The sequence below is a fragment of the Gavialis gangeticus genome, unplaced genomic scaffold (genome assembly GCF_001723915.1).
Source record: "Gavialis gangeticus isolate Ggan-Ray unplaced genomic scaffold, GavGan_comp1, whole genome shotgun sequence".
Lineage (NCBI taxonomy): Eukaryota > Metazoa > Chordata > Crocodylia > Gavialidae > Gavialis > Gavialis gangeticus.
This window is the reverse complement of record NW_017729025.1, coordinates 54,885,015-54,897,551: the sequence shown is the minus strand read 5'-3', so window position 1 is coordinate 54,897,551 and position 12,537 is coordinate 54,885,015. Positions and strand designations below refer to the sequence as shown.

General features: G+C 50.1%; 1 protein-coding gene across 1 annotated transcript in view; it reads right to left on the bottom strand.

Annotated features, from left to right (window-relative positions):
* Positions 1–12,537, bottom strand: part of TGFB3 (transforming growth factor beta 3) — a 44,461-nt gene that overhangs the window by 8,799 nt on the left and 23,125 nt on the right. The window contains exons 3-7 of the mRNA XM_019519913.1: positions 6,573–6,736; positions 4,498–4,627; positions 2,932–3,039; positions 1,904–2,075; positions 18–171 (exon numbers count right to left, since the gene is read on the bottom strand). Of these exons, the coding sequence (XP_019375458.1) occupies positions 18–171; positions 1,904–2,075; positions 2,932–3,039; positions 4,498–4,627; positions 6,573–6,736 (728 nt within the window). The remainder of the gene's footprint in view (positions 1–17; positions 172–1,903; positions 2,076–2,931; positions 3,040–4,497; positions 4,628–6,572; positions 6,737–12,537) is intronic.

Genomic DNA, 12,537 nt, shown 5'->3' with positions numbered 1-12,537 from the left:
TTAACCACCTGCCGTACCGTGCTGTGAGTTGTGTCTGCACTGCGGAGGTATGGGCAGGGACCCGAACAAAAGTTGGCAAAGTAACCCTTGGGCTCGTGGACCCACTTCCAGCCCAGGTCCTGTCGGAAGTCTATGTAAAGAGGGCGGACACAGCAGTTTTCCTCCAAGTTCCTGAAACAAACCATTGGCACAAAGTGAATCCAAGTACCAGAGAAATGGAGACTTTCTGCTCTACCCCACCCCCGCCAGGGCTTAGGGAATTCACAGTCTGAGGGATACAGTCTCTTGACCAGTAGGTGCTAGCATGCCCAACACCTGCCGGGAAAGCATGGCTAGGGCTCCATTCTCTGTGGACATAACAAACAGAGATAGCAAAGCACAAGAGGGGCAGGTCTGTAAACATGGTAGTCCCCAATATCCACCACCAGCTGGCTCCACCATTATGACATATACTAGCAAATTGCCCATCAAAAATGACGGGGGGCGGCAGGGTGCAGGGACGGAGCACAGCATTTGGCCCTGTGCCCTTGTTCCCCCCCTCCCCTGTGCTAGTCTGGCCCCACCCCCTTCAGGCCTGACCCAGTTTGGGCTCGGGGCCAGGGCTGCTCCCCCTCCTTTCCTCCCCCCACATCCTGCCCTCCTCAGCTGCAGCACCCCTGCCCCTGCTTTGGGGCTGGGTCCACTCCCCCAACTTCCACCCCTGCCGCTTCAGCTGTTCTCCCCCCGCTCCAGGGCTGGGCCCACGTCTGCCCCCCTGCCTGCCACTTTGGGCCTGGGGCCTCCCCTCCCACCCCACCAGCTTTGGGTCTGGGCTGCTCTCCCCTGCAGCTGCTGCAACGTCCATACCACCACTGCCCCACCTGCGTGCGGGCCTGGCAGTGCCCATGGGCCTGGGTTTGGTGGTGGCTGCAGACCCAGCAGCAATGGGTGCAGGCCCAGTGGCAGCCACAGGTACAGGGCGGCGGCTGCAGACACAGGGTGGCAGCCATCGCTACCAGTGACTGCCCCCTCCCCTCTCTCCCACCAGCTTTTGTTGGGAGGTGATGGGGGGCTGTTCTGGCCCATGGCTCCAAGGAGCAGATCGGGGGGGTGAGGCCAGCGCTGCTGTCCTCACTCCCCAGCTCTGTCCCCTCTGTTATGACAGGGCTCTAGTCCCCGCTGTCCCCCTCTGCCTCCAAGTGGGGAAGCCAGCTGGCCTGCCCCTGCACCCCCATGCTTTTGGTCCCCACTGTCATGGCAGTGCTCTGCCATCTGTCCTGTCTATCTAGAGCACTTTGATCGACTGCCAAGACAGCCAGTCAGAGCGTGAATAAAGTGTTATGGACAGACAGACAGACAGACAGACTAAGGTTTTTATAACATTAGAATGGAGGGGAAAAGAGGAGCCTCTGTACATAGGAAAATGCCTTTAAATAGAAGCTACATCTTAGAAACAAACCAAAATGCTCAAGAACAGGGACCCTATTCTGCAGGCTCTAAAATGTTCATCCCAAGACCCTGCCTGGTCAGTGATGTGGCAGGTTTCCGTTCAGAGGGACAGTTTGAATGGGTCTCCAAGAGAACAGCATAGGGCCCTGTGGGTTCCTCTCTGACTAGCCACTTGATCACCAGAGCAAGGCCAATATGGGTCCATCTCTATTTCCTGGATACTGCTATGCCCTTGTCCTGAGACAGAGGAACAGCATCCCAAGCTAGCCCAGCACGGATCTGTCCAAAAGAAGAGAGCCCCAAGGAACCACACTCATTCACATCCCAAGAGTTTCTGATGCGCTGGAACTTTCTAGGACTTTACCCTACTGCATGGCAGAAAAAAATGGCCATAGAAATGGGAGCGGGGCCTTGTCATTCTGTGAATAAGAGGGCAGATTAACTCCAGGAGTGGGAAGGGTCCTATTTCCCTTACCGGAAGCAGTAATTCGTGTCCAGGGCTCGTCTCTTCCTCTGGCCTCCCAAACCTGGGCTCTCCAGTCGATGTGGGGGTAACATCATCAAGATCAGGTGGGGGTTGTGAAGGTCCTTTTGCTTCTTCAGGCGTCCCAGGTCCCCACGTCCATAGTCATCTTCGCTATCAATGCCTACAGAGAGAAAATGGCCCTCAAAAGTCTGTCTCAGAGCAGAAGTGGAGAGTGAAGATGCAGGGAGGTCTTTCAACAGTCTGGAGGAATGTATTTAACATTGGCTCCTACTCCTACTTCTGAACTGAAGAGAAGTACTCAATCTCCATGTTTATTCACTCCGGGCCTTCTTTCCCGGCTGCCCCACACCCCATCCCCTTGGACCCCTCACTCTCCACAGTGAATTTGATTGCTGCTGGCTTGAAAAAGGCTCATGGCCATTTGTTTTACCATTTGCAAACTGCTGGTGGGGCCATTAATCCACCCCACTCATTCTTGGCCTTGGTCCCAGGACAAGCAGAAAGATGAATGGTTTAAAGATGTCAGATCACTGGCACTCCACAGAACAGCCTCAGAAATGGAGTCTGTGGGGGCCAGTGGCAGCAGCCCAGGGCTGCAGGCCAGGAGGTTCCTACTTCTTTATCCAGCCAAGCCACTGACTCTCTGCCACTTCAGGCAGGACTCATGATTTGTCTCAGTCACCCTAACTGGAAACCAGAGTGAAAAGCAGAAGCACACTGGAAGACTGAGAATGCATCAGAGCCAGCCTTTTATCCCAGAGAGAGAATAAATACAGAATTATCTCCCTGAATGCATGGACATGGGCAGTCGCGCATCTCTGCACACGCAAGCACTCCAAGCCTACATGCAGAATGCATGCACTACAAGTCAGCATGCAAATTCAAATGCACCACCACTGTGCGTACATTTAAATCACTCAGACATGCAGAGCAACACCTGAATTTGATTCTTCTTCTCCAGCAGCTCTATACTCCCCTCTCCCATCAAGTCCCCCCCAACCCCTGCCCCTTGTCACCTTTGAACTTGATCTCCAGCACCTCATGCAGGTTCTCCAGGATGTCACCATTGGGCTGAAAAGTGTGGCATGGACAGTGGATGCTGATCTCCAGACCCAGATTGGACTCTGTAGAGGAGGAGATGAGACTCCATGAGAAACACATTCTTTACTTGTTGTTGGCCAGTTCAAGGGAATCCCAGAGAATTCAGACTCTCCTTTAGTTCCTAATCTGTAGATTATTTTCCAAAATACTCAGCATCCAACAATATCTGTTGTCCTGTATGAAGGCTGTCGGAAGCTGAGAACTTTTAAAAACCTGGCCCTTTGTGTCAGTGTTAAATAATGGTGATTTTCCACTACCTGGTCTCTAGGTTGTATCTGTGGCAGAGACCTGAAAGCAAGTAAGCTCAACATGAGTAATTGTTTCACTAGGGGTATTCTACCTATTGGCTGTAGCTTCCTGTTTCTGCTGATCTTTGGGTTAAGTCACACAGACTGCCCTGAGTCTGTTTTTATATCCACAATAACATCCTGAGAACAGTCATGCAGTGTGGTCGTGAAAGCAGTTTTCATAATGGATCGAGATAAAGTGACAGAAGCTCTTTTTCCATCTTGTGTGGATGGGTAGAAACATCTGGCTCTCTGCTGTGTTAGTAAGGTACTCATCACTTTGATTTCTAGACACTATCCACATCATGGTATCTGTCAGCCAGCGTTACTGTCTGAAGCTAACTGCAATTCAGGCTCTGAACTTGGGCCATAAGGACATAAAATTGAATGTCTCTAAAATAGAAGGAGCCCACAAGATCCCAGCTCATCCTTTCAGGGACTGGCTTTATGCCAAGTGCCTGCATTCCAGTTTTTAGTGACACCTAGCTTCTATCTGGGAAGGCAATCTAGCTGTGACTTACAGTCCCCATGTTCTAGTTGTGAATTATGTCAGTGTTCCTGCTGGGAGCTGTCCCATAACTGCTGGCACTGCCAAGTGGTTGCAGAGACAAAACTATTGCTTTTTTCTCAGTCACTGCTGTTTGTATGCTGTGCCACTAAAGTCTCAATTTGCCTAGATATGTCAGAAAGTCTCTTGTATTTCCTCACCTTTACAATGCTACAGACAGACAAGAGAATCAAGATCTGTGGTCACACTAGAGTTCAAAAAATATTTTTCTCTAAAGCATATGCTCTGGTTCATTCAGGAAAGTCTTAGAGCCTATGATATACAAATCAGACTTGATAACTTATCAATCAAAGAATTTTCAGTAGCAAAAAGAAAATAAGATCCATCTCTAAATGAAAATACCAAGTGGATTTTGAGTCCTGTACAGATGGAGAAAGTGGGAACTCCAAGGTAGATATCTAATAGAGGAAGTACCCTACATAGAGTGAGGCAGCCTTATTCTCAAACTGGGAAGAACTGCTTTTAGTGGGACCCTCAGTTCCCCAAAATGGGGGAAGTGCACTTTGCTACTGGGAGATGGTGATGGGGATTCATTAGCCCTGCATTCATTAGCTCCTTCTGAAGGAGCAACTGCCTGAACTAACCAGACACTCCACACAGCCCAAACAAAACAGCAAAACTCCTCCCTCTGTGCAGAAGCCACTCGCGCACAGTCTCAGTAACATCAAAGGACAGCCACTCTGGTGAGCCCCGTGTCTGCACATTCCTGCCACTGAGGTAGCGCTGCTTCGCTATGTGCTCGTCGGGCCGGAGGATCTGTATTGGGAGAAGGTAAAACAGGAGTAAGTTTGCAAAGGAGTGGGGACCTCATACCTATCTTGTCTCCCCACTTCAGGAGGTTTGTTACCAACTAAGCCAGGGGGGAGAATCCAGAGAGGGAGACACTAGGATCGGATTCATCTTTCCTGAATGAACAACCTAGTAAAGGTAAGAGGGCTACAGACTCTTCAGGCACCAAGCCAACCTCTGGAGACCTCCATGTGTCCTGCACGTAGGAACCTGAAAACCTCCTCCTGCTGTATCCTGGGGGTAGGCTGTAACTGTAGAGGGAAGTAGCACACTGGAATCCTGACTGCAGGTTAATGGGCGATTTTGTTTTCCAAGTCCCCAGAAAGGGGACCAGGGCTTGTGGGCAGAACCAGCACTGAGACAGGATGGGGGGTCTCACCATCCTGGGTCCCCTAACCTGGCAGGCCCACCAGTCCTGTGGCAAAGTGTTCAGCACTGGAACCCAGCTGATGGCAGGGGTTTAAATGCATATTTAATTGGATTCCTAACCTTATGAGACCTATGCCCATCCCCACCCCACCCTAGGTTCAAGGCCTGTCTCAGCTACCCCCAAACACAGCACAGCAGGGTATAGTGGAAACCTCACATTTGAAACTTTCTCCCCGAGTCCCATTGCAAAACCATAAACCAGTCCTCAGAGCATCTCTCTTGGCAGAGCCAAAGCTCATTCCAAAGGGCACTGAGTTCCAGGGGATCATATTCTACAGTTCCTCTGTGCTTATACACTCTCAGACTCTTTCCCTATCAGTTGCATCAATAGGGAGAACTTCTCTGATCGTTGAGGGGAATCATGGGAAGGTACTGGAGGATGATCAGCACTGCATGATTATTGCCCACATCCTATGAAATTTGCAGGTTCAAGCCTGCCTGTTTTATACTGGAGACCAGGTTCTAATTCCATGGTTCTCAACCTTTTCAGACTTGAGGCTCCCCTTGGAAATACCAGCTCTTTGTTTTCATTCTTTTTTTTTTTAACTGCAGAAAAACAATACAGCAGTCTTTGTTGTACAGAATTCAGGCCACAACTATGGATTTCTATTTGAAATGTCTGGGTTTATCTTGTGAATCATGTTTGTAAACCTAAAAGTGCTAACATTGTATGGAACCTCACAGCATCCTTGAAAGGACCTCAAAAATGCCATGGCACACTAGTTGAGAATCACTGTTCTAATTGATACCTCTGTTGGGTAAGCCAGTTGAGGCTTACAGTACCTCCAGACTCAGACCAGAGGTTATTCTGTGTAGATGGGAGCAAAGCCCAGGAAAGAGGCCAGATTAGCTATTCAGTGAAGGGACCTACAAGCAGGTGAGGTTGGTCTGTTGTTACTTGGAACTCCCAGCAAATCTTTGCCTCTCTGTTCTACCATGTCCTTCTGTAAGTTTTTCCTGTATGCCTCTCCCTGTCTCTCCCAATCACCCTTTCATTGCTAAGAAGAGGAAACAGGTTATGTATGACCTGGACAGAAGAGTCCTCTCCTTGGCATACCACTATCTGCCATGTCACTCACACAGGCAAGACATGCCCCAAGGGGAGCCAAAGCTTACGGAAGCAGGGGTCCCTCTGATGGCACTTCCCTGGTAACTAGAGGCTCCCCTCTCCGACTCCCTCATCATAATGGCAGCAAGGCGCCTCTGAGGAGGCAGCGCCATAGCGGGATGCTCAGAGTGTCAGAAAGAAGGTAGCAAGAAACCGGGCAGGATCCCAAAGGGGACAGAAACCCTGAGGAGAAGGGCATGAAAAGGTAAGGCAAGGCTGGCTGGCTGCCTGCTTCAAACAGGGTAGAAAGAAAACTAAAAAAGGGTTTTCCTCCATGCTCTTGCCCACCCTGCTTGAGGTTTTCACTGAGGATTCACAGCCGAGCTACTTTTGCAGTCTGCCCCACTGTGCTCAGAGGTTCACGAGGGCTCTCACCTGGAAGAGCTCAATGCGCTGTTCAGCGCGTTTGGAGCTTAGGTTGGGCACTCGCAGGACCCGGAACTCGGCCCGGAACAGGTTAGTGCTGTTCTTCTCTGCTGACGACACGTTGAAGCGAAACACGTTGGAGGTGACACCCTTGGGGCAGATGCCCAACTCATCTACGAGACAAGGAGAGAGAGACTGAAGAGCAAGGGCCAGAACAGGGGCACCTGGCATGGGACAGAGAAACAAAGCCCGGTCCATAACTTGCACAAAACTGGTGAGGGGCATTCAGAACAGAGTGTGCCCTTCAGACGTCCCACCACTTTTGAACTGAAGTATGAATGTCCTGGCAGGAGGGAAGGGAATAACACAAATTTTCCTCCCTCTCCCTGTTCCAAAGCTGAAAAGCCCAACTGGATCTGCCACCAGCACCTTTAAATCCAAGTCAGCTAACTGTTCAGGGCAGGTCCAGTCAACATGGGAGTCACAAGACAGAAGAGCAATCCAAAGGGCCCTGAAGAAATTAGATACTTAGGTAGGAAATAACAATGAAACTCAACCTGGAAATAAGCCTGCTGAGAACACCACCCAGTTGTCAGATAAACAGCAGAAAGAGAAGGTCTGAGACAGAAGAGAGACCCCATAGGAAGCAGTCTCACCTCACCTGGACACAGTTTTCTCAGCCTGATTCCTCCTCCGGCTGATGCTTGTAGAACTGTTCCATCCCCCCCACTCCCTCCCCCGTTCATACAGCTGCCTAAGTTCACACTTCCCTTTCTTCCTGGGTTCACAACAGCTTTTGCTATTTTCCAAACCAGCTTCCCTGCCTCACTCTGGCACCTGGAGATGCAGCATCTGTGAAGCCCTGTTCTCACCCGGCCCTGCTCCTGTGAGGTGGCAGTGCGGTGTGGTGGTGCTCTGTCTCCACGCGCCCCCGCATACCCGCTGGGACTTTTCACCCATATCCCCAGTTGACAGTCCCTGCATTACTGCATTCCAATGATTTGCAACTGTTGCAAGTGAATGTGTGCCTACACCCTCAGTCTCCTCTATGGAAAGGTGTCACATTTCTCATGAGACAGGAAGTCAAGGCCTTGACTGCATGTGCTCCCAGGGGGCACGTGTAAGTCTTAGTCAACGTGCGTGTATGAAGCACCTTAAAATCCTTGGCAAAAGAGTACTAAAGAAAGACAAACCCTTGGCCAGTTGTTATACCACTTATTTTTCCCACAGTCATCACATCCCCTTCTGCCTATCTGTCTGTCTATCTAGCTGCTTATCGCCATCCCAGCTGAAATCTTGCAAGCAGTTTCCAGTAGAAAGAACAATCTGCCTCTTCCCTTCCCAGCCTGTTGGTTTGGTTAATTTAATTTACAGTAGCATCTAGTGTACATGTGCTGTGCATGTAAGGGCCAGTGCAGGAGAAGCTGAGCTAGGCAACCAAGTTCTGCATTTAACTCTGGAGTGTGATGAGGTCTGGGCTCAAGTCTCATCTCTTGTGGTAGCGAGCTCCAATACATGGGTCCAGCTCCTATGTAAGCACCATCTCCTGCACCTGTGGGACTCCCCAGCTAGTTGCTTGTTTCATTGCTCTGGTGGGATATGGCTGTTGATGGAGGTCATGGCTGCAGGAGGAGAGGCAACCTCTCATGGAGTGAGACAATCCTATGGAGGCACTTGACTATCAAGACAGAGATTACAGACTGGACTTTATTGGACACCCTTGCAAAATGGAGCCCCAGCACAATGGACTCTCATGGACCCTCCTAAGTAGATAAGCTGTTGTGTCTTCTACCAGCTAGAGTTTTTCTGGGGTGCTTCATTTGTTGCCATGACAATTTGCAGTAACTGACCCTGAAGATCAGGGTGTAGGCTCTTGGCCAGTCACTATTAAAGTGGTTGTTTGTCCTTATGGCTATTTGGGTTTCCATTAGCACTGAGGAGCCCACAGGCTATAGACTGACTGATCAGTCTGAGAGCAGACGGATGTCTTCAATATCAGGGGATGCCACCCAGGAAACATCCTCTTCTCCCCTCTGTCACCATCCCCTTGATCAAGTCTGGGTTCAGCATTTAATGAAGTTTCTACCTGAGAGAACTGGAGATGGTGCTGTGCATGTCTGAGGTAAAAGAGAGGCAGAGCTGGGTGTTGTTTGTATACCAAAGCTACGTGGTTCCACTAGCTCTCACAAAAGCTTTACATGGTACCCCTTGCAAGTAAAGGCAGTGGATTGGTAGAACAGCACCATTTCCCAGGCTGCTTTCAATAATGGCCTCTTTTCACCAACCTGAGACCAAGCAAAAGCCAGATTCCACGCCCACACTTTGAGCCCAAATCCAGCCACTGATTGGAAACCAGATGTGACTGAGTTTCTGTGCATCTCGGAAGACCTTAGAGGCCTGAAGTGGAGGGCCAAGAGTGACTAGAAAAGTGTTACTCGTCTTTTAAGATTGGTTCTTGTAGGATTTTCTCTGCTTAAATGTGCTGCAGGGGAGGGGTGGGGGGTGGAAATGAGGTAACCTCTCTCCTCTTTCATGGATATCAGACTCTCCCTACCTCCGAGCCTCCAAAACACACCTTTGTCTTCGGAGAGCTTTGGCTCCTGCTGCTTCCCAGCACCGTGGCCTGTCCTACTCATGCCTGCCTGTACAGCACAGAATAGGAGGCGAGGAGATCCAGGTGGCCTACAGGCTGTACCCAACCCATCTGCACCTCTGACGGGGAGACTGCTTCAGGCTTCTGCCATTTGCTCCTCACATGCTGTCCCCAGGCATCTTTAGGTCTCTCTGGCTGTATCTTTCTGGAGGCATTTTCTGGAATAAGCCATTTACCTCAGAAGTTGGATGCAGGTGACAAAGCAGCCCTGTCAGTCACTGACACCACCTGTTAATGGTGGAGCATACCTCAGAGTACAGGTTGGCCACAGGTAAAAGGATGAAAGTGGTCTGGCACTGCTACCTCAGGTCTATCGGAGTGGATGGTATAGGTAGCCAGGCATGGGGACAGGACTGTAGTAGCATCACTGGCCCTCTGGAAACAAAATCAGGAGACTTTCAAGCCATTGATGCCCACCGGCTCTCCATGCACCCACTACGGCATGCAAGGCTGGGGAAAGGATGAAAATGGTTTCTACTGTTCACCCCAGGGACACTACACTGGGGGCCTTGGTGACTGCCTGCGGCAGAATGCCCTGCTCTCTTAAAAAAGGGAGACCTTCCCTCTCAGGTGTGTTTACCTTGGGCAATGGCCACAGGAAGCACAGGAGAAAGACCATTCCCTCACCATGCACACAGGAGGAGTCTGCTCCTGAACATCTTCATACGCTTTCCTAGAACAGCCAGCCTCTCCCTGCTGCCCCCTTAGCTCCTCAGCTATCCTCATTTTTTAGCTCCTTATTTAAGCCAGTGAGTTTGTCTGGCTGATGTAGCATTAGAACAGGTGTGTGTGTGCGCGCACGCACGCACGTGCAGGCATTTCAGACTTGTTTGTATTAGCCCAGGATCCCTTGATGGATTAAGCTCTCCTCCTCCCTCCAAGAGGAGACTGGCTTTTGGCTCAAAATGCAGTCTGAGATCACCTTCTGGCAGAATGACAGAGTCATGGGAAAGTTGAATCCCAGCCACTTTTGAAGACAGAGGATCAAATTCAGCCCTGATGTAGGTAGGTGAAACTCCACAGATTGCTGTAGGCTCTGCCTGCTTCCACCACAAGCAAGCAACTTTGATCCTCTGTCCTATGGTGACGTACTTCCCAAGATGTCTCTTCCTCTGGATAGTGGGAGATGCGCTGCCCACCCCTAGGCATTCACAGGCACCTTGGTCTCTTGAATATGGTACTCTGGCACCACATGGGCATCCTGACTATTGATGGGGAAAGTTACGTAATAGTAGTGCTAATGACAACAGAAGACTAGCAAGCATTCAGCAGATAGAGCCCAGAGTTGTGGAAGCTTCCCCTCTCAGCGTCCCACTCCTTGTCTGCAGCATCCCTTGCTAATCCAGAGCCCTCTTCTCACTCCCAGCTGTGCCAGTGTACCTCATTACTGGCCTACAGCCTCTCCCCATTTTGTCTCACTGTTTCTCCACTTAGAGGAGGTCCCTCTTCCATTGTGCCCCAACAGTTCTCCTTCTGCCTTCCCAGACTCAAATCTACTCTTCTTGCATGACCTTCAGCTACCCAGTTGTGCAAGCCAATCCTCTATCACATCCAAACTGTGTTTGTTTTCAGTGTGTTTACCAGACTGTAAGCTCTTTGGGGTAGAGATCTAATCTTCCCATAGGCATGCAGAGCACCATTAATGGTGCTTTAGCGGTGTATAAATACTGCAATAATAGTTAGCTAATGACCTTTGGTCCAGCCATGCAGACTCCCCTGCTCTTTGAGTCCTGCTGCCTCCTGAGAAGAGAGCTAATCATCTAACCATATGGAGTGCAGTCTGCTAGAGATTAAGTGAAATTTGTTGCATTACCACATTGTAACCTATATTCCAACTCATCATGTGTCAAGATTAACATAAACCTGGCAGTCTCAACAGTATGCTGAGACTGCCTGCACTGCATCCCTTCTCCTCTGGTAAACAGTACCCAGGAACTTCTGGCGATAAATCAGCATCTCCCAGGCTGTACTACATGATACAACTGCATGCCCTCCAATGTCTTCCAGCACTGGGGAGCCCCAAGTAGTCGCCAAGAGAAATGATCTGCAGCTACATCTGTTCTGCATCTCCAGTCTGCTCTGGGTTTGGATCTGTTCAGTTCCGGTCTCTGCATCTGCACCCGACTCTGCTTAGTGGGTCTGTTCAGCATCTGCTCTGCACCTGTACAACATGTGTCTTCCAGTAGCTCCTTTCTGTCTGTCCCCTGGGGGGTTAGGGAGACACGATCTGTTCCATATCAGTGTCTGCTCTTCACCTGTTCAGCATCTTCCTTATTCTATGATTATTTTCCATCTCTTCTTCATCTGCGCAGCATCCTCATTGACATCTCCATGGCTGTATCCTCTCAGCAGTTGCCTTTATTCAGCTTGTACATCTTTCTCTTCCCTATGCTAGGTGCATGCTCTGCCCAAACTAAAGGGCCATATCTGTCCCTGCTGTACCTGCTCAGGTCAAAGGAGTTTCACCAGGGAACAATCTGGTTCTGTGCTAGTGATTCTGTTGTCCACACTGAGATTTTTCTTCCTGGCAGTTACAATATGTTCAGTTTATGAGACTCAAACCATCTCCTCTACCACCACCTTTCTTTTCTTTCCTCTTTCTTCTCTCTCCTTCAGTCTCCTGTGTATTTCTTTCCCCCTCTCATCTTCTCCAGGATATCAGGGCTCTAGACACTGGCTTGGCTTACTGCTTCCTGGCTGGAGTCTAGGCTGATGTTATTCCAAGACACTGAAAACCCATCCCTTGCCTGCCCCATTGCCAGGGCTCAGGCTCCTCCACCTGCTGCGGGGCTGCTAACCATCAAGCATTTCACCTTTTTTTAAATCATTGTTTTAACAATTCATCTTCAATTTTTCTGAAATCGTCTCCCACCCCAAAGCCTCCATTGCTCCTCTCCAGACTTGCCTACACACTCCTCCTGGACCCCCCAATGGCTTTCTAGTCTGTTCTCCAATGACTCATTTTACACACACACACACACACACACACACACACACACACCCTCCCCCTACTGTCATTTCAGAGCCCACGAGGACACCTGGCGGCAGCAGAGGGAAGGAAGCTGCTCCTGGCATTCTCCTTCCAACTCTGCGGCTCCAGGTGGTGGAGTTTCTTAGTGCCCACTGCACTTCTTCCCCTCACGCTGTGCTTTGTTCCCGTTGCTGTCAACCCTCGACTTGCATGCACAGAGATGCGCAAAACACATGGCTCACAGCTTTGGTGAGCACAAGGGGCCCCGCTGACCCTGCCTCCGACTTCAGACCAGGAGAACTGCCCACCTCTCTCTGTTCACAGCTTCCCTGGCTCAGCAAACAGGCACC